Source organism: Aspergillus costaricaensis (assembly GCF_003184835.1).
Source record: "Aspergillus costaricaensis CBS 115574 unplaced genomic scaffold BO79scaffold_52, whole genome shotgun sequence".
In the NCBI taxonomy this organism is placed as follows: domain Eukaryota; kingdom Fungi; phylum Ascomycota; class Eurotiomycetes; order Eurotiales; family Aspergillaceae; genus Aspergillus; species Aspergillus costaricensis.
In genome coordinates this window covers 165,816-186,646 of record NW_020291852.1, presented here as the reverse complement: position 1 = coordinate 186,646, position 20,831 = coordinate 165,816, and the positions used below count along the sequence as shown (strand labels likewise).

Here is a 20,831-nt window from a genome sequence, read left to right as displayed (position 1 = left end):
TATAATATATAAATAACTAATTATTATTATATATAACTGTTGCTAAACTATACAGTAACAGTAAATAAGAATAAGTAATTATAGATAATAATAGTAAATGATAGTAATATATTATTATTAAATATTATTAAATATACTACTATCCTCACTACGCGGCCCTTCGGGCCCCTATGTATATGTAATTTATCTGTAATTCTAGATATATCAATATATCTTATATAAGAAATATTTTAAAAACTCTGGAAAAAATACATATCAATTTTTCTATTATATATTATTTATATGTGAAGTTATAACTAATCAATCTTTGTAGTGATTGAGATATAAAAGATTTAAAAAGGCTTCTTTTATATAGGATAACCAGATGGGCCATCTCACCGTAGTGGGCTACCTAACTGTGGATTACGTTATTAATGCATCACCACACATTTTACTTCATACGATATTGATTGTACATGACTTCTGGCGCGTCGACCTCCAGTTTATCAGGTTCTTCTATCAAGACATTCTCAAATGTATATAGATAAATTTATGATGTGGGGATTCTGGCATAATAAATATGTTACTGGGATAATAAGTCTATGACACCCAAAAGGCGGCTACAACGGTCTTGAAGCTTCTGGTTTAAGTTTAGTATACTACAGGAAGTTATATGTAATGGCATTTGATTGAGTATGTGATAAATTCTTGCCTTCAGTTTGTATATAGTATCGCGCGGGGTGTCGAGACTAATCGCGTATACTGTAACCTGTTAGTTTTGCCCTTTCATCACCCATATTAGCTGGGGTAGGCACCAGAATTCAGAAACGCCGAATGATAGAAATGTGTCTCACACTTCTGTTCCTTGCAGCTTATCAAGAGCTATACGCTCAATTCCATTATCAGCAGAAAAGAGGGGAAGCAAATAGTGTCAATCACATCCTGAGACAATTCTTTACTGTAAAAAACACGGGGGGCATTCCTGTCCAACGTCTGCCTGCCCCTTGCCTGCATAAGTTGATCATGTCTCAATAAGCGGTGTATATCCCCGCCAATACTCATAACAGTTTATGTTCCGGAGCAAAATGAAACTCAATTCCCTAGTCTTTCTCATATGTTACTTGTGTGTTGTCTCGCTTATACCTGTTTCCCTCCTTCTCATTATGGCCCCGGGCAGCCAGAACTCGCGATCGAAAGATAAATCCGATAAAGCCGATAAATCTGACAAAGCCGACAAGCCCGTATTGAATGCTATTAAAGACCTCAAGGCGTCAGCTGCAGCTGTACTTCAGCATCTTGAACACTTCGACACGGTTGAGAACTTGCAGAGGCAGGTCAAAGAACTCAATCAGCAATTAAAGGATGCCAATGCAAAGGTCGAAAAGGCTCAGGAAGAGCAAAAGCAAAATGATATAACGAAGGAAGAATTGACGAAGTCGTTCGAGCAGCGCATTCTGAAGTGGAAGGAGAGAGAGCATAAATTGGAAGCTCAACTAAAAGAAGAACGCACTAAGGCTGAGATGAGTTCGCAGAAGAAAGACCGGAAATGGGAGGAACATTTGGAAAAGTACGAGAGAAAGTTACGCAAATTAGAAGAGGATCTTGAGTGCGAAAGGGATAAGTATACCGACCTAAATTCCCGTTTACGACATGCCAAGAAGACACTAGATGGCCTTCGTGGAGATTTCCACATCGTACCTCTGGAACAAGACTTGTGAGAGATACTAGATGCAAAATTGGAATTAAAATGCTCACTCACCGGCAGTTTCTCCAAAAGTTTCAAAAATCTCGAAGACAAGCTCTTTGACCTGACTGAACGGTTCTTCAAGGGCCCTTTGCAACCCTTCGATCAGGTGAGCCGAAGAGCTAGCATGAATTACTGGGGGAAGAGATGTTTCTCTCACACAGAGACAGGGACAGCACCATTTTCCTCGCACTTCCCAACCGATGTTGTTCTCTTACGCCGAGTATCATACTGTTCCATGTGCCCGCCTTGCCCAGTCACTCATTGCAGATCGACTTGCTGGGGATGTTTTCAAGCCTATGTGCATTGCATCACCGAAAGGGCTCAAGTGCATGGGCGATGCAATCCAGAGATCTAAGAACGAACCTCGCCAGAAGGCAATACTTCGCTCCGTTCTCTTCAAAACCTTCCACGCAGAAGAGGAAGAACAACAAAGGGACATTATAAAATCAGTTACGTCTGAGCTCCTTCAAGAGCTAGAAGAGATGTTGAGCCCTGAGGGTAATAGTGTGTTCAAGGAAGAGTTAATTACCTATCTGGAACTGGCTGCCCGAATATGGAACCAGATGAAGCAGGGATCAGATTGGGTTTTGGCGTCTTCCAATTGGCACAACAAATTTATGGAGTGGAACAAGATTCGGGGGCAATCGAGTAGTACTGCGGTGGGACAACAACGACTAATACCAGGAGCTCCATGGTTTGTCATGTTTCCACAAATGTATGTTGATGGAAGTGATTCCCTGTTATATCCGGGGTCCTTGTGGTCTTTCGATCCGGCGCCGGTTGAAGAGAAGCGGAATGCGCAATCTCCCCGAGCTCGGCGAGTATCGGCGTCGCGGAGCTCCAAAAGCCCAACTGTAGCGGAAGCCAGCTCTGATCCGGGGGTCACAGCGTATCGAAGTCTTGCATCGAGGGATAAGGTCTCTGAAACGGGTCGCAAAGTATCTTCTGATTCCGAGGGCCAGCGAAGATGTAAATCTACTTGCTGAGCAAAGTCACCCTGTTGATACCAGTCAGGAAGCAATGAATGAAACTATTAATTGGCAAGAGCCAGCAATGGAGACCCTTTTTGTTCAGGATGTGGAAGTCATATGCTTCATTTCTTACAAAAAATTCTCTAGGGTTGATCTTTTACTAGTTCGTCGAGGTCAAATCAATCACCCATCTGTCTTTTAATCATCTATCATTTGCCATTTTCATGATGTCTATGTGAGACCGTTATCTCGCCTTTCCAGCCCGGGTATTCTGCGACCGAATATTCATAGACATTCACAGGTTTGCCGAGCGCGCAGTGTTGATACCACCGGTCACGACCATCTTGATGTTGACATAATCGTCAATGCCGTACTTGCTGCCCTCACGGCCCATACCGGAGTGCTTAACGCCGCCGAACCTTCTACAAGTCAGCGGAATTATCATCAGGATCAGGATGAGAATAACTTACGGAGCAGCCCAATCAGAAATAACACCAGTATTGATAGCCACCATACCGAACTCCAATTGCTCAGACACACGGTGTGCCTTACCCAGGTCACTTGTAATTAGATACGATGCCAGACCAACCTCACAGTTGTTCGCGCGGCGAACAACTTCGTCCTCGGTTGAGAACTTGGCGAGCGCAGCAACAGGTCCAAAAGTCTCCTCGGTGGCCACGTTCATAGAGTCGTTGACATTGCCGAGAATGGTGAGCTCGTGGAAGTTCTTTCCGACAGAAGACAACGTGTTGCCACCGAGGAGTACACTTGCACCCTTGCTAACTGCATCCTTGATGTGTTCCTGGGTCTTGGCCACGCCATTGGTTAAGGGGCCATGTGTTACGGCGACATCTTGGCCGTTGCCAACCTCACACTTCTTCACCTCCTCGACGAGTCTCTGGCTGAAACGATCATAGATACCCTCCTGGACAAAGAATCGGTTCGCACACACGCAGGTTTGGCCAGTGACCTTGAACTTGCTGATCATTGCGCTCGTAACAGCAGTCTCGATATCGGCGTCATCAAAGACAATGAAAGGAGCATTTCCACCAAGTTCAAGACTGAGCTTCTTGAGGGTGCTGCTAGATTGTTGCATGAGAAGCTTTCCAACCCGCGTGGATCCAGTGAAGGAGATCTTCTTGACAATATCCGACTGGCAAAGCTCCAAGCCCAGAGTGGGAGTGTTCTCCAAAGCTGTAACAACGTTCAAGACACCTTTCGGCACGCCGGCGCGCTCTGCAAGTACAGCCAAGACATTGGACGAAAAAGGTGTGAGGCCGTCCGACTTCAATACGACTGTGCATCCTGCAGCCAGCGCAGCAGCAACCTTACGTGCTCCCATAGCCATGGGAAAATTCCAAGGGGTAATCAAGCCACATACACCGACTGGCTCCTTAAGAACCTGTGTACGGCTCGATGGGTTGCTGTGAGGAATGACATCGCCATAGATACGGGGGGCTTCCTCGGAGAACCATTCGAAGAACCCAGCAGAGAAAAGTGCTTCTCCTTCGGCATCACCCTTCGCCTTGCCGTTTTCTGCAGTGATGACTCTGCCGATATCCTCCTTATTCTCGACAATCAGATCGAACAAGCGACGCAGAATGCGCCCGCGCTGACGGCCTGATTGCGACCGCCATAAAGGGAACGCTTTGGCAGCGGCTGTGATGGCGGCGTTGACATCGTCTGTGTTTGATTCAGGGCACGTTCCGATTATTTCATCAGTTGCTGGGTTGTAAACGTTGAAGGTCTTGTTTGATTGTGATGGTACCCATTGGCCGTCAATGTATGATTTCTCGACAAAGAGGCTGGGGTCTTTTAAGCTCGATGCGAATGCGGGGGCCATTTTCAAGGTCGTTCGTTTCTATGCAGGAGGACTGAAGGTCTTGGGTATAATGCTCAGGCAGAAGATGAAAGCGCCGAAAGAGTCGACGCGAGAATAAATTTCCTGAATAGCCCTTTGCGTATATCTGAGGAATTGAATTCGTCTCTCATTCACTGGGAACACTGGTTCAAGTATGTAGAATATAGCTGCCCCATATGTTATCCCCGCTCGGGCACGGATTCTCGGGTCAACGCACCCCTCGGGTGAGTACCGATCTTCCCGAGCCCATAATATCCAATGATGGACAGGTTTTCAATTTCCTGGACCTTTTCAGTAACTATTTCCTACTCTTACCAAAAAAGATGATATTGTGAGGGGTTAACTGCAGGTCGTGACCTAATACGTCACTTGCCTGTTTCATTCGGCAAGCTAAACCTTTCAATCGTGCGGAAATGCATTCTCGATTGAGTGAGAAATGATCCTAGGAAGAGGAATACACCGATTTAATTACTACTAGGGTTTTGTGACTAGAGAGCTGGGAACTTGTAGGTAAAGCGCGCATAGTACATGTCATTACTTGGTTTGTTCTTATAAATAATTATTTCTCAACAGTGCCTTTCATTAGTATGCTTGTCTTGAGAAAAGTGAATATGGAATATGTTATAATTCCACTGTAGAGGATAGCCTATCCACCCTAAATACACCTGAGTTATATTCTCAATTTTATCAAATTAAGAGGCAACGGCTCCGCTACCTCAACACAGAACAGCATACTTGGCATCAACCCAACCTAAAAATACTACTCAGAGTCAATGTTTGAACTACACTGCCGATCATCACAAGACATTAAACACGGCTTTGACCTTTCCCATGTGTATGCGTTTCTTTACGAGTGAAGTTACCTGATCCGCGCAGCTCGACACGAACCCGACGCTCTAGAGGAGGGGTAAGACTTATCTCGGATGAGAAGCCGAAGCTGGGGAAACCCTCGGATCAAGCCTTGAGGATCGGGTGGATAGTCAACCCTCACGAGTCTGTCCCGATGCTCCCGATATATGCAGAGCTCAAAGGTATCGCTCATCTGGGTTGGTTTCAATAGGTGATTTACGTCTAGGTGAAAACAGTCAATATAACATGAAATGTAGATTATGAAGAGAAAGCCATATCTGTAAAATAAATACAACAACACATACACAATGTGCAGCCGCCTACTATCGCAGTCAAATTTTGTTCACTTAAAATCCAACATTAATTCAGATATGCCAAGCACACGAGTAACCCGAATCATAGCATCCGCTGCAATCACCTTCGCAGTCGTTGTACCCTTCGTTCCACCCGCCTTGACAACCGCAAAGATGCGGTCGAATCGCCGTGGCTCTGACATATCCCTTCAACCTGCTTTTGTGAGACATCCTTTGTCTATCATCATGCCTGCCTGTTTCTAAAGCTTTTCAGTGCATGCCCTATCTTACATTTGCAGCAGCCGCAGTCGCAGCAGAAGTCAGGGACGCTTCCGAATATTGCATATGACGAGTCCAGGAAGTAATATGAATAATTTGCATACAGCGTTAGGCAGTGAGATTGTGTGAGCTTACTCGGGTTGTTATTTTTATATGGGAATATTTAGCTGGAATTTGGGCTTGGAGCGCATCGCATGTGTTTAGCGGGATTCTACTTTTTTTTTCTCCCTATCAAAGACAATTGTCCTATTTATCTACCTGTCTTTTTATATGTTTTATCTTATTCAGAGAGACTAAAGTAGACCAGGTGAAAAACACTCAACGTGTATAAAATCCATAATTTAGCCGATCGATATCAATTATAATCGTCAGAACCTTTAAGATACAGCCAATACCGCAACTGCCCACGCCGGCAAATCAACAGTGAAGCTTCCGCTGCCAGACACGGTAGAAGTCTGCGTCGTAATCGACACATCATGAGGATAATTGCTCACTGTCTCTCCACCGGAGAGCAGCTGGAGCTGACCAGATGTAGTTCCCTCAATGTTCACGGTTACATTCTGTGAAGACGACCCGTAGTTCGCCAGTTTGACGTAGTACGTGCCCTCGTCAGACACGGATGCGACCCAGTAAAGCGGATCAAAGTCGGCGGTCGTGTTGACAGGGAGGACGGTGGAGCCACGGTTTGTCGAGAACATCTTCTGGACATAGTACGATGTGGAACCGGTTATGGAGTCTGGACTGGAATCCAGGCCGAAGAGATCGGGCTGTTGCGGTGTTAGTATTTTGTGATAATTATTGGGAGCTGTATGTTATGGAAAAGTAAGCACTCACCGACCACTCGGCCATATCGAAATGCTCCAACAAGGGTGCAAAACTAGCCATCTTGACAATGTCGCTGTTGCGTTCCATGCCGATCATGTAGACGGCTTCACTGCAGGATCCCTGCATGTACGACCAGTAGGTGGTGCTGCCGTCGTTGCCGGTCGTACTGGCGTATTCGCCGACGAGAATGGGCCAGTCGCGTGACCAGTTGTCCCATTCGTCGAAGAGATCGATGAACTCGTCGGGGGTAAGGTAGTGATGAATGTCAGTGATGACGCCGTCGGGGATGGTGGAGGGGAGGCAGGAAGTATCAGTTGTGGAGGCGACAATAGTCAGATTAGGGTATGCGGCATGAACAGCATCGTAAATCAAAGTGAAGCGGTTTGCGTAGGTACTGCAGCCACTGTTGAGATTGTCTTCGTTGCCGACCTCGAGGTACTTGACGTCCCAGGGCTCGGTGCGGCCGTTCTTGGCACGCAGGGCGCCGTAGGTTGTGTCTGCGGAGCCGAGGACGTACTGCTAGTGTTAAAAGGGCTCGAGGCATATTTTGTGGGGTGGCATACTTCGAGCTCATTGAGAATGTCGTCGACATAGGGATCCAAGGCTGATCCGGACACGATGCCACCGCCTAGGGAGAGGCCACTCCATACAGCAAGGAGTGGCTCCATGTCCATGTCCTCGCACCATTGAAGGTATTCATCGAGACCTAATCTTTGGGTCAGTATGGCTTTACTTTCGAACGTTCCGAGCTGAGCTTACCAAGTGCGTCCGTGTTGGGATAGGTCCAGTCACCTGCACGAGATGTAAGTCAACGGCGGTCTCTATGGAAGACAGGTACAGGTCTCCGTACCTTCGCGTCCTGGGCGATCAACGACAGGACCAATAGTCTCGTTCCACTTCCAGCGATCGCTAGGTGTTGCACCTTCCCTGAAGACAAGTCAATTCAAAGTCCAGCGCCAAATCCAATCCCGATTCGTGTGGTCCTACAGATTATTGCCTCCAGGGAACCGCAAGAAAGACGGCTTGATGTCCGCAAGGAAACTAGCAACATCATTGCGCAAGCCATTGTACCTGAGCGATGTTAGACTGTCGCTTATAATGAAATAGTTAGAAACACTTACCGTGAGTTATAAGTAGGAGGAAACAGCTGCACCAAGCCAAAGTTCAGGGAGCTCCCAGCCACCTTGGAAGCATCAAACCGTAGCTGCCACACATTGTGCGCATCTGCAGACACAGACGAGCTGAAAGAAGTCTCATAGTAGGTGAAGTTGGTGCTGGTGCTGTCTACAGTGATGTTGTGATCCGCGTAAATGATCCCACTCGAGTTTCCCACGAGTCGGAGATTGACGGTGCCAGAATAGTCACCCTTCATATAAAAGTAGTTGTCGTAGTCAGTCCCCAGAACGGGAACACCCTCGTACCCTTCATTTGCGAAGCCAACGTAGCCAGTTGATCCAGATGGAACGGTTACCTTGAGGGTAGAAGTAATGGCGCTGCTAAGAGGATTTGCCGTGTCTTGCGATATAGTCACATTTCCTACCGCGCTGTATGCCGTGAGGCCCGGGTCGTCGCCCTGGAAGCCGTTGTTGCGGAGTACTTGGCCGTGGATACCACCATCACCTAGCACTGGTTAGTGTGCCATTTTCCATATGGCTCAGTTGATCTGGCATACCAGAGTTGTTGATATCCTATGTTGAAGCATATGAGCAATTGCAGTAATGAGATGAGGGCTAATCAGAGTCCATACCTCGAACATGACCCCATAAAGAAGGGGACTCGACGAATTCCCACCACTCTTTGACACTGTCAGTTCAATGGCCAGCGTCTGACCGGCAAGCAATGCCGCGGCCAGCGAGACCAAAGCAGACGAATACATGTTTAGATGCTTCTGAGTCGGCGACTCTACTTTGCGGTATGATATGAAAGCTACAACTCCCCGGAAGGGGCCATTCTTTAAATACTTTGGGCAGCAATAGTACTATTATGCAGCCTGCAGAACTATTCTTGTTCCTTACATTCTTAAGCCAAAGAATTGGGCAACGCATGGGCCCATAAATGCAAAATCACTGCATTTACCTTACCCAGGCTGATAAGCCCACAGGAGAATTACCCCGTTGGGGTTGGCATCGTCAGGCACTCGATCGCACCGACCCCTCACGCAGCAGAAGATGTTGGCAATCGCGGCTAGAGAAGAACAGAAGTAGACTAGAATTATGTATCATGCGGGCAACATGTGGTACACGTTGTTGCATGGTTGAAGAAATGCGGGGGGCAGATGAGGGGTTTCAAGGCTATCGTCGTCGTCCTCGGCCATTCTGCGCCGATGGGTTAGTGACAAGCGATAGTACTATGTTCTTGGCGGAATTTTTCCGACCACTGAAGAGGGTTTAAGGAGATTGCTTATAAATATTCCAAGGCAGGAACGTAAGAAAACATGTCATTGATGATTTCGTGCCTAAACGTCGAGGAAAATGACTGGCAGGTGCCTGGATGCGAGGCGTACTAAGCCCTCGTATCCGGGCCGCTCAGGGGTCAATCCAGGGACTGCCACAGGGGCAGATGAACGCTATGCCATTTGGAGTAGGGTACTCGTGTACATTGTGTCATCTACTTTCTTAACTGCGGAGTTTCCGAAGGAAATTGGCCTGTGCACAGATATTCAAGCAAGAGAGATGTCATTAAGTGCATGGTTCGTGGGCAGGTGTTGCTAGTTTAGCATTTATCGAATATCGGAAAACCACTTTACGAAGCTGTAGAAGAATAGACCCACAATATTATTGGGACCTCAATACCGCTGTTGCTGTGTGTGGGAGACAAACAAGTATGGGGCAAAAAAAAAAGAAAAGAAAAAAGAAACGTCCCGGGAGAGGATCGAACTCTCAACCTCACGATTAACAGTCGTACGCGCTAACCTTTAATGCTGAATTAGTAACTGATTGGGTGTGATGTAGTGATGAAGGGTAAGCTTACCAATTGCGCCACCGAGACGACTCGATATTTGGTGCAAGAAATTAGTGTTATATGTAGGGCGATACTGAAACGAATCAGCTTAGGTGAAAACCAAAGCTGATAACCAAACCCCTCCTGAATTTACATATTTCCAACGCAACATCACTTCGCTAATATGAAAGGTCTTTATTGCCATGCTTGCTTCATAGTGCGCTGGAAATCTTCCAGCTATGAGTTCTATTATATGTACTTTGAGATTTCTGTGTAGGAGTAGTGTAATGCCAAGTGGATCCCACCACTGTCTAACCGTGGACATAAACATCGTCTTTAAAGGAGCATCTATGTTCTATACGGCTATAGCGAACTCCCCAGCAAGGTCGCAGGACTATTTTCACCCGTCTCAAGCCAAGAAAAATAAACACCTGATGTCTATATTGGTACAGGTAGAACAATTCGTCCTGTCTGGGGCATGACTTGCTATAGTACTTACTATTATATATTCTCCGAACTCCGCTGTGGAACGGAACTTCAGAGCGAGAGACAACAAGTGCTACTGTTCGACAACTTATGCACACCCCTGTAAATATTGAGCTTGACCCGATCAGTTTGCCCGTGCTAGTAGGTAATCCAACGTTACACCTATTAGGCCATGACCATAAGCCCATGCATGCACATGGTTGGCTGTTACACAGCGAGGGACGGGCGAGACTTCAATTGAATAAGGTTCGGTAGTCCAACTGCATACTAATCTTTATTGAAACTGATCCAATCAGTCGCCATCACTAGTCTCACCACAAATACAACAATGTTCCTAAGGGGGTATAGCTTCGCTCTACCTGCCTCCAGAAGCAGCCACTCGATCCTGAGGCGGGGTATCGGGATTTCCCCAGGCTTAGCATTATGATTTCCTACACTAAATGCAATGAAACGAGCAAATTCAGTAAGATGGCGTTATGATCATTAGAACATCAAACTTAAATATGATAATTTCACTTCCTACGCCTCAAACCCAATTCCCGGCCCATGGTGCGGAGACCTCAACGCACGGTCATATTCTCTGTCAGAGCGGAAATCGTCCCGGGCGATCTGCTCCTCGTTGGGGTGGGGGTGCGTATGCTTGTTCTGAGGGGGGTGAGAGCGGTGGGTGTGCTCGTGGCCTGGTCCTACGTGTCAGTCCCCAATGTCTAGCATGATGTTAGATGATAGAAGCAGGAAATGGCAAACGAACCTTCACGACCGATGGTGGGAGGATGCTCATGTGCATCTTCGTGCTTGTGCTCGGCCTTGTCCTTGTGGTGGTGAAGATGGAGAGCGTCTTCGGCCTTGTGGATGAAACCCGACATGATTGATGGTGGATGAGTGTATTTCCGGATGTGAAGTCTGTGTTTAACTCGAGGATGAAAATCGGGAAGGAAAATGCTTCTCTCCTTCGAGGAAACTGGAAAGCCTTATAAAGGAAACAGGAGATAAAATGACGTCGAATTAGGTGATTGCGTGGCTAAGCGTGGCATCCAAGATGGGCTGATTTGATAACTTCCAGTTTCCTTCCTATGCATGCATGGCTGGAGCTAGTTTGACGTCATCGCGGAGATGGACGGGCTGATTGGAGCAACATCGACTGGGATGTAGATCACTAGATAAGCCTTGTCTGGCGACTCGGAACGAGCGGCACGTCTCCATGCAATTTTTACTATGAAATGCATGTGAGTTTCATTTATGAGAAATAGGTTATAATATGTTTAGGGTTACTGTGATCGGGGCTGAACGGGTGTACTGTCCGAGGCGTGGAAGCATGCTGAGCCATATCCATCACATGAAGGGTCATTGGACTCTAGCTTGGATTACATATCCATCCACGGAGACGACTTGGTTATGGAAGTTTAAATCTCACGGTCGCAGACTATTGTAAGGCTGGTGTTGAAGTAGACAGGAACATAATGTCTTACCGAATACGGAAACCCGAGCGATCTAGAGGTCACCCCGCGCCCATGAGATTTTCATATGCCCTACTTTAGAAGCTCTCTCAAATGCAGATATGTAACAGGATATGGCATCCGAGGTGGTGACATTGTGCATTCTAGACGACGGACAAATATCATCCCTGAGGATTGACACAGCCTTGAAAACATCTTCAGTCTGTTATTGGCCAAGTAACGAAACAAGCACATCCAGTTTCTCTCAAACTACAGAAGCGGAATTAAATAGACTAAGCCATGTGTCTGGTATCTGTTGAATGACTACACACCGTCCGCAGTGTTGCGCACGGTTATCGCAGTGCTTCCATACTTTCCCGGCTCATTACCTCGGGATATAACCGGCTCTTCTTCGAGTAAACTAGTAGCACGTGTTCTTCCAATAATTCCTCTAGCGGTGTCCCTTTTTTCGAGGTAAGCGATAAGACCAATAACTGGGAGAGTTAACATCCCCGTCACCAAGCTCGCAATATACCCTTTCCTGAAGTTGGGCGCATCGGTTACTGGATAGAAGACCAACGGCCACCAGGTCACAAAAGCAAAGTCGAAGGAGTTCATGAATCCAGTTGTGATGGCACGCAGCTGGAGATCATGGCCTGTAACGTCGGCCATCCAAGAATACCAGACAGCCTGAGGAGCGTATGTTGTTCCGAGTAAGTAGAAGGCAACAAAGTAGCCAGCGTCCGTGGAAGGGGTCGAGACAAGGATAGCCGAGCCGATGACAAAAGTCAGACCGATGGCGATAGAGACCTCCCATCGCGATTGTAGCTTGTCTGAAATCGCTGCATACACAACTATGCCCACAACGGCAGTTGCATGGATGACGGTAGGATAGGTGTTTTGCTGGACGACCGTGTACCCCCGTGAGGCTAGCCAGTAGGCCATGACGTTGTTTCCTAGCATTTGCACACAAACTGAATACACTAATTAATATTAGCTCAGTGACTTGAAGACAAATCTCTCCTGACCTACACATGAAAACAAACGGTAGGAGCCAAAATTGCCAGCTCAGGAACACGCGCTTGAAGACCGTGGTATCCCAGGACTTCTTGGAGATGGTACCCAGTCGAGTTGCCGCATGTTCCTTCTGCTCATTGGTGAGATACCAGGCCGCACGGTGTGCTGGAAGGTCCGGAATGAAGACCCAGCCTACGAACATGTCAGCATTCTCCTACTGAGACAAAGGACGAGCCATACCGAAGAGTGCCACCGGGATAGTCATCACTGAAACGATGATGAATATCCACTTCCATGCAGGCAGGCCACCTTTACCCGCCAGTGTCTCTAACAGACCGGCTTGAATCCAGCCACCGGACAGTGTCCCCAATTGGCCGAATACGCAGAATACCGCTGCGCGCATTCCGAGCTCAGACTTTTTGTACCACGAGGCTAGGATAAACTGTGCACCAACGCTATTCAAAGTTAGTGTCGGCCAGCTCAATCACATGCAAAGTAGATTAGGCATTTACTATGCGATGGCCGAGAACCCTCCTTCGATCGCATTCAACAAAATGACCTGCCAGGCCCGAGTCATCTTGTATGTGATTAAGGTCAAGACACTCCAAGTAACATTGGCAGTAACAAAGACATATTTCGGTCGCACCACTGTGAGAAGGCTTGTACCGGGCATTTGGCAGACAGCATAGACTACCAGGTACGCAGTGCTCATGTAGTTGTATTCTTTCCCCTCGAACCCGAGGGCCTCTCGCATACCGCTGATGTAGGCCGAGGAATAGCTAGACCGTGTCACACCAAAAAGGAACCAAATAAGGGAAAAATAAGGGAGCAGAGTAACATCCAGCTTGGAAAGCAGAGCCCGATCCTTTGGATCCTGACCCCAAAGCCAGGTCGCAAGTCTGGTCATGAAGGCCATGTTGACCAGCGCTTATTTAGCTGAGGCGAATCGATACTATCACTTGGAAGTAGTATGGCTATGCCTTATGCTAACATGAGCGTAATTATGAGACGATGAGACTTGCAAAGTGCCAGATATTCTGCCGCTTATCGCACAGGCGTCAGCTAGGAGATATCCCCAATGCCCCGACAGCAGAAGCACCAGAAACCAGAATGAAGCCTTATCTTGCAGAAACAAGAGATACTTGATGAGTTAACAGGCTAGATCTCGGCGATGGTGAAAGACCGCCTGTGAATGGTGAGATCTCCTGCCGATAAGCAAAAGAAGGATGATGTGATCGTCGGTGAGGGGCAAAAGAAATCCTGCAGTCGGCCCGCGTGACTTTAGTGAGTGTCTTTGAGGCTCCAAGGCCACGAAAAATGTCATTCAGTACAGGTATATCCCTGGATACAGATGGGTTATCATTGCACCTAATACTTCTGTGACTGATACACATTAAAGCTGTCGCTTTACGCATCAATCCATCGATATCGACATCCCTCAGTATAGGTACATACATATCTCCCATCCCATTCGAAGCACCCTAGCTTCTTCGCATGACCAACACAGAACATATTAAAACCGGCCAACTGAACCTCCCGTGCTAATTCTCTCACCATACAAAAACAAAGGCTGCTTGTTACTGAACTTTGAGATATCGCCCAGTACCTCGGCAGCTTCAGGGCCTTTGAATGCCTGCTTCGCTGCATTGTCGTCCTCATAGAAGAGCACACATCCGAAGGAGTAAGGAATTCGGTCTTCAGTGACACCCGGACCATACTTCACGACAGTCCAGCCATGTAATCCATATTTTCTCCAAAGTCGATCGACAAGAGGCAAATGATGCGAAAGATAGTACTCGAGGTCGTACTTTGCATCGGCTTCGTTGGGATAGAGGACGGTGACGGTATACACCATTGTTTCGATGGTTGGGTTGGCTAATGGTTCATTCGAGTGATGGTATAAATGGAGGCAGATGGTACGCAGGGTTGGTGGAGGAAGAGCACTTCACCGAACGCAAAAGAGGGCTCCATTGGCAAATTATAGGTATGTCCTTGTGAAATGGTTCAATTCGCAACCACTGACCTCAGAATGATCGATGTTTGAGTTCACTGATTTTAGCGTTATCAATTGGTAAAACTGTAAACTCTATACGGACAGAAGCTCGTGATGGGACCTACCCAGGGCCTGGACAAAAGCTGCCTTCTTGGTTCGACTTTCTTGGTTCCGTGGTCATTACTAATAAATGGGGTCCCTTCGCAAAGTATCTAGCAGCCCTAGTTCGTGTCCTAAATCGCCCAAAGATCCGAGATCCGAATGGAATACCATTCCAATAGATCATGCAATAGATTGCGTTGCAATGTTCCGCAATTGCGGCAACGACTATTCGCCGAAACGTTAAAGCCCGCAAAGTGTACCGGATATCATCATGTGTCTCAGTTATTACAGCCATTCAAATCGCAACAAAGCTTCGCCATAGCTTTGATTGATAAAGCCAGAAGAGATGACTATATTGAGTCTAATCTCGTGATAAAATTGTTTGACAACGCAAACGGATGAAGTCAGATGACTGCCTGTCAACCAAATAAACCTAAACCTTTGGAAGTCCGATTATACTGCGTGTGCAGACATGTTTGTAGCAAATTCTATTAAATGAAGATTCATTATGACTATCATCTATACTCGCTTGTATGGAAGTATATTGTACTGTTGGGCCATTGGGCTTGTTATCTGCCGTTCACCGTATCGAAACCTGGTTTTGCATATTTCTTGTTCTTGAATAGAAGTACTCATTCGTGCCTTCGAAGACATATAGAAATGCAAGAGACCATTGTACTAGTCACATATACCAAAGGGGAAGTAGGAAAGGTATTACCCAAACGATAGGAATTGTCTAAGCATTTATGTCTGACGAGATTACCATGATATCAGCCTTATTCGCATAAACCTCGGAAATGGCCTCCAAGTCCCTTATCTGTTGTTCATGATACCCGTTAGATCCTCTTTGTCAGTCCTTAACATACGGTCCCTGAGATCACAAGTCTTTGTATAGCCAATCGATTTTGCGAGCCTTTGTCTGCTTTTAAATCCATCATTGTATTCATGGTGTTCCTTGTAAAGGGCTCCAAGAAATCCAGCAAAGAATTATGGTAGAGGAACATTATGAAGCAGTAACAGTCTACCTCTAATACAAAAGAAAGCTATTTCTTTCTGGCAATAGGCGCAAAATAGTGTGTTAAGATGGTACATGCGACTACATGAGTAGTACGACCAATGTATCTACAGCCTAAACTTCCAATACCATAGAATAAGAAAAAATAAAAAAAAGCATAACAGGGGTGTTATGCAAACCTAGAGTTCTCCTCAGCTTACAACTAGCCGGAGTCCACCAATTACTTCGACTAAAAACACTACACCACAAAGGAACAAGGGACAAAAGACATTCTGCTTTGACTCCAGAATATAAAGTCTAAGATACTGAGGAGAAGATGAGTTAAATAGAAGAATATGACCACGAATTCGCTGAATAGATTTACCTTCGATGGTTACGTGTTATGTTCGATAGCGCTTTCTCCATTGCAAGCCGGGATATCTTCCACTCTGCTTCGCCCATCCGATCGCCACAACAAACACCAAGATGAATCCATTCGATGAGCTTCCATATGAGATTCTATCCATCATCATCACGGAAGCCGCGGACTGGGTGGCCCTCGAAAGCCTTTTGCAAGTCTCTTCGCGGGTACGAAGCCTCTTTGCGGGAGACGGCGAGACCCCCGGGAATCGTGAAGCCATTCATATAGTCAAATCCATGTTGAAAGCAAATTCAATGATGCATCACGACCTGCACGGCATGTTTTGCAAGTGTATCGCACTGCGCCAGTCCTCGTTAGCAGTTACTAGTCTCGAGCAGTTCAGGTCAGGGGACTATGATCAGTTGTCTGTGGTCTTCAAGTCATTCATATCGCAAGCTTCGCTACGGGAGATGGTACATGTCGCAGCTAACATCCAACGGCTTGCGTGCGCTTGTTTGACCACGTTCCTGAGCAGGATTCGGGGGGTTAAACCGATGTGCCACATGCGATATGGTGGTGATGAAGTACCATACGAGCCGCGCGAAGCAGGCCCTCCCTCGTGGATTGAAGAGTTTCGAGTCTATCGCGCGCTGTGGCATTTCCAGTTCTACTCTGACCTGCTGGGTGCGGCTGAACGACTGAAATTTCCCCAGGAAGATCTCGAACTCTTGCGGACGAAACCCCTCGTCTGGAATAATCCGTCAGAATCATTGCAGTCTGAACTACTTTCAGTAAATGAATGGCTGTGGGGTATGTTCTGTGAGAGAGAAGAGTCTTTTACCGATATTCCAGCGGTGAAGAGATTGCTCAGTAGCTATCCAGCATACGTGGATCCTCTCCCTGATCCTTCACAATTGCAGGACGAATATTCGGTCTGGACCCCTCCAGCTCTTCCTATAGACAAGGACCCAAACGACATTTGGCGCCAGGGATCCGGAATGGCGAAGAGAAGATGGGGGTCGACCGGACTTCATTCTTACTATGTGGATATTGACTTGTATCCATCAACACGTTGGCTCCACTTCTGTTACATTGATTCACCAATTCACCGCGAGATTGGTTTGACGATATGGGATAGATGGCGGTTATATTGCCTTGGCATCTGGTATGCCTCTGATCCTGATGAGTTCCGATGGGAATACCTAGGTCCAGATGGATCCCTTGTCCCACAGGGCTGCTTTCCAGAGGGTAGCATGCTCGAGGCTGCGTACCGGTTGTCCTTCTTTATCAAGCCCAGAGTGCGGGAAAGGGAAGAATTTTGTGAAAAATGGTCCAGGGAGAAACACGGTTTACTAGAGACAAGCAGAGCCGAGGAGACAGGCAAAGTCGAGAGGAGGATAAGGCGGAAACGCAAAGCATGCCAAATTGGTCTTGAATTGCCCCGACAAGTTCAAACCAGATATCAGCTTAGACCTCGCTAATTGGTTCAAAACAAAAATGTGTCTGATCTACATAAGACGACAAATCTAGTAAGGATAGAAACCATAGAAACCCTGATTCAATAGAATTGTTGTTTCTACATTGATCAACGTCCTATCACCTTTCCTATAACCCGGCGCATTCAAGTATGGCCAGTAGAGCACCTGAGATTGAGTGGGCATGCCCTTCAAAGAATTCCTCCTTACCATTCCAGATAGGCCAAATTCCATGTTGTGACCAAAGACATAGATTGTAAGTCAGGATGGCCAATGTTGTATTTTCGATCTCGGACAACCCAAGATTCGGGGCCACCGGCGAAGCAACACTGGGCGATCCGGGCTAAACGTATAGGAAAAGCATAGAATATTCATTGATCGCAATAGAAAGTCTAGTCAAGCTTCCCAGAAAATTACAGGTAACTCTGCACTGGACTACAAAATGCGATACTTCTACTCGAAAAGTTGAGAAAAATTGTTTCGAGCGGAACGGCCGTCGCAATTCCACCCAGCTCGGTGATTCCGGTGTCGATATCAGAAGCCTCATTAAGGTTGCTCATCGTGTTTTAGAGAACTACAATGTAAAATTGGATTTGATATCGGCCTGGAAGGTACGCGTGTGCAGAATCAGTGAGCAATACTTTCCAAATTTTAGTAGGTCGCCTGAGGCAAAGTGGAGGTATGGAAGGACTTCACAGCATAATTGGAGGGTTTCCTCAGCAGAGTACTTCGTAAAGCTTGGAAATAAAGCTATGCAATATTTTGGAAGTCTTGCCAGGGTTATTCACTCTGGCGAAGAAGGTAATCAAAGCACAGCCGCTTGCGAAGCTACAGAAAATATTCTCCTGAAGTAATGGCGGGGTTGGTTCAGCCGTGACAGCGCTCAGTACAGGAGTGGGTCTCTCTGAGGTGAAAAAGCAAATAACAATATAGATTTCATGAAACAAGGAAGAAATGAGAAGGAGAAGAGCCAAACCGTTGCCGAATGGGAGCTTCGAAGTCCGAGATATATTGCAATGAACGAAGCCAGCATTTATGTCTACATTAGTTTAGTGGTGCAACAGAATACCTTTTTCCTTCTGTTCCCATATAATCCACCCAGTTATATACAGCTTTATTATAAACATTAGATCCAAGTCACTCACGAGCAATCAAGTTCCGGTACAAAGTGAGACTGATAGTTGCCCTATTAGGCGAGTTCCGGGGTTAAGGCTTTTGACACTGACATATCTCGCCTCTCATGAGAGTATCGCGAATTGTATTCCACAATCGCCTACATGTTTCGGGTATTCACGATCCGGGACAATGAAACAGATCAAGCCCTCCGCGATAGATGCCCAAGCTTCTTTATTTCTAATTTCATTTGGCTACATCCTCCTGGAAAGAAGGGTGTCCCCGTTCAAAAGTCGGGGTTTTTAACTAATGCAGATAACCATGTTCACATGAATTCCTCCTATGCCATGGAGATAAGTGTATACTATCATGCTCTATTTTCACTGTAGTAAGTTCTACCACTTTGGCTTGTAATAGCTTCCCTATCAGATAATAATCGCTTTTTCTTCCCTATCAGGGCTTGGCCTTGCCAGAACGCTTCCAAACCACCCCAAAAAGATCCCTATCATCACTATCATACAAACCGCTGTACCTGTGTCAGATCAGCACACATCATGTCGGTCGTTGGTCCCAATGCCAAGTCTCACAAAGACCTAATCAAGTGCCTGGAGAAGAAACAGGCTATCATGGAACGACTGGCGGCAATCAAAGAAAGAGTGACAAACCTACCGCTGAGCTGCTTGAGTGAAGAATTTCAGGAGCATATCGGTATCGTGCTTACATATTATGACCTTAGGGACCATTTCGGTACCAGCGACAAAGTGTACTTTATACCATACGCAGGGCGCCTCTTCCCCACCATTCCGTGGGACGAGGCAAAGCTATTTGACTTTGATCCCAGCCCACGAAGAGAGACATATCACATCCATAGAAATTTGGACAAAATACTGGCCTATCTTACGCCGATTAAGGAAATATGGACAGAGCGGAAGTAAGTAGAGAGATACATAGACATTCTGAGTTTGAAGGATACGTCCTGACTGAAGCACTGTTGTGTCCGGTACTAGGTTCTTCGGGGACAACGTGCAGGTTGGAGAGGACTTCCACGATGTCTACCACTGGTATGTCGTCAAGGAAGCCGATGCACAGAAAAATCCGGAGAAAACACATTGTACTCTCAGGGTCTTGCAGTACACGGAGCCAGAGGAACTTCTCATGCGGAGTGAGGTCCTTAGCGCTTTGACATACATGATGCACAAACTGACGTACAAGTGCTACAAAGATCAAACCATCTTTCCAGTAAGTGGTTCAAATGAGTTTAGCCTATTGCGACAGTCACTTATTGGGTAACTTGTCATAGGTTCTCATTACTTCGATCTTCCCATCAAAAGTCCGTATCTTACAGGTATATTTCGATGGGGAAGATCTCCATTTTTCCAAGACTCATATCTACGATCTTAAAGAAACTAATCATCAAACGTATACTCTTCTTGCTCGGTGGGCGTATCCTATTCCGTGCGGAGACCTCAAAGCCGTCAATATTAGGGGAAAGAAACTAAGCACTGCTGTAATGGAGCAGGTGGAGGACTGGAAGGAGGAGCAAGAAGCTATGAATATGGACGATTCGCCCGATAAGTAACATTTTTATTTGACCGTTTCGAGGAAATCATTGCACTCAACGTTTTGTGTTGCTGTTTCACTTTAATCCATCCACAGTTTGCGGGACAAAGCCGCTAGTTGTCTGGAAAATTTCTTTCAATTTCAATTTATTGACGGTGCTGACGGTTCATAGCCTGCAATAGGCGTATGTTGCATGAGTATGATGATACTATATCGGAGTACTCTGTTCAACCTTAGCACGGCCCCAATTTACGCGATGTAGAAAGATAGCCAATCCCCGCAGAAAACCGATGCTATCGAGGCACAAGCATTCTATTCCAAAATAAGTACAATCGCACCCAATAAATTACACACCCCGAAGCATAAAGCCCTTTCATCCACCTCAGTTCAACCCAGCCTCCGTCTCCGGTACCGCAAGATACCGATGAAACTGCCCCCTAGTATCATACCCCCCTTTCAGGCTCGTAAGACGTTCTTACATCCTACTCGAAGACCTGCATCCCTCAAAACAAATGCTTTTTCGGGTGAAGCATATTCCTTGGCTCACAAA

The 20,831-nt window shown here is 46.4% G+C and overlaps 8 protein-coding genes and 1 pseudogene across 9 annotated transcripts; 3 read left to right on the top strand and 6 right to left on the bottom strand.

Annotated features, from left to right (window-relative positions):
- Positions 1-1,064: 1,064 nt before the first annotated feature.
- On the top strand, positions 1,065-2,712 carry BO79DRAFT_233166 (uncharacterized protein; the record flags this gene model as incomplete). Its single annotated transcript, XM_025684272.1, has 3 exons — positions 1,065-1,693; positions 1,745-1,798; positions 1,890-2,712. 3 exons carry the CDS (start codon positions 1,065-1,067, stop codon positions 2,710-2,712), a joined length of 1,506 nt encoding a protein of 501 aa, XP_025534478.1.
- Positions 2,713-2,992: 280 nt separating this feature from the next.
- Positions 2,993-4,540, bottom strand: BO79DRAFT_277610 (NAD-dependent succinate-semialdehyde dehydrogenase; the record flags this gene model as incomplete). Its single annotated transcript, XM_025687830.1, has 2 exons — positions 2,993-3,119; positions 3,168-4,540. The coding sequence occupies 2 exons, from the start codon at positions 4,538-4,540 to the stop codon at positions 2,993-2,995; spliced, it is 1,500 nt and encodes a 499-aa protein (XP_025534477.1).
- A 1,773-nt stretch (positions 4,541-6,313) lies between these two features.
- Positions 6,314-8,680, bottom strand: BO79DRAFT_277606 (glycoside hydrolase; the record flags this gene model as incomplete). Its single annotated transcript, XM_025687829.1, has 9 exons — positions 6,314-6,746; positions 6,814-7,323; positions 7,368-7,510; positions 7,564-7,596; positions 7,655-7,731; positions 7,792-7,875; positions 7,926-8,424; positions 8,477-8,492; positions 8,552-8,680. 9 exons carry the CDS (start codon positions 8,678-8,680, stop codon positions 6,357-6,359), a joined length of 1,881 nt encoding a protein of 626 aa, XP_025534476.1. The 3' UTR covers positions 6,314-6,356.
- Positions 8,681-9,660: 980 nt separating this feature from the next.
- On the bottom strand, positions 9,661-9,792 carry BO79DRAFT_t252 (annotated as a pseudogene). The gene has a single exon. The product of its transcript is annotated as a tRNA-OTHER (tRNA).
- Positions 9,793-10,629: 837 nt separating this feature from the next.
- On the bottom strand, positions 10,630-11,161 carry BO79DRAFT_204430 (uncharacterized protein). The gene is made up of 2 exons (XM_025681785.1): positions 10,982-11,161; positions 10,630-10,910 (listed from the first exon to the last, which is right to left on the bottom strand). Exons 1-2 carry the CDS (start codon positions 11,094-11,096, stop codon positions 10,750-10,752), a joined length of 276 nt encoding a protein of 91 aa, XP_025534475.1. The 5' UTR covers positions 11,097-11,161; the 3' UTR covers positions 10,630-10,749.
- A 783-nt stretch (positions 11,162-11,944) lies between these two features.
- On the bottom strand, positions 11,945-13,599 carry BO79DRAFT_182700 (pantothenate transporter; the record flags this gene model as incomplete). Its single annotated transcript, XM_025680239.1, has 4 exons — positions 11,945-12,649; positions 12,699-12,875; positions 12,924-13,138; positions 13,196-13,599. 4 exons carry the CDS (start codon positions 13,597-13,599, stop codon positions 11,991-11,993), a joined length of 1,455 nt encoding a protein of 484 aa, XP_025534474.1. The 3' UTR covers positions 11,945-11,990.
- A 408-nt stretch (positions 13,600-14,007) lies between these two features.
- BO79DRAFT_248716 (uncharacterized protein) lies at positions 14,008-14,733 on the bottom strand (the record flags this gene model as incomplete). Its single annotated transcript, XM_025685731.1, has 2 exons — positions 14,238-14,733; positions 14,008-14,024 (listed from the first exon to the last, which is right to left on the bottom strand). The coding sequence occupies exons 1-2, from the start codon at positions 14,536-14,538 to the stop codon at positions 14,008-14,010; spliced, it is 318 nt and encodes a 105-aa protein (XP_025534473.1). The 5' UTR covers positions 14,539-14,733.
- Positions 14,734-16,258: 1,525 nt separating this feature from the next.
- On the top strand, positions 16,259-17,614 carry BO79DRAFT_160474 (uncharacterized protein; the record flags this gene model as incomplete). The annotated part of the gene is made up of 1 exon (XM_025678989.1): positions 16,259-17,614. The coding sequence occupies one exon, from the start codon at positions 16,259-16,261 to the stop codon at positions 17,612-17,614; it is 1,356 nt and encodes a 451-aa protein (XP_025534472.1).
- A 1,661-nt stretch (positions 17,615-19,275) lies between these two features.
- BO79DRAFT_260082 (uncharacterized protein) lies at positions 19,276-20,300 on the top strand (the record flags this gene model as incomplete). The annotated part of the gene is made up of 3 exons (XM_025686391.1): positions 19,276-19,652; positions 19,729-19,960; positions 20,022-20,300. 3 exons carry the CDS (start codon positions 19,276-19,278, stop codon positions 20,298-20,300), a joined length of 888 nt encoding a protein of 295 aa, XP_025534471.1.
- Positions 20,301-20,831: the final 531 nt, after the last annotated feature.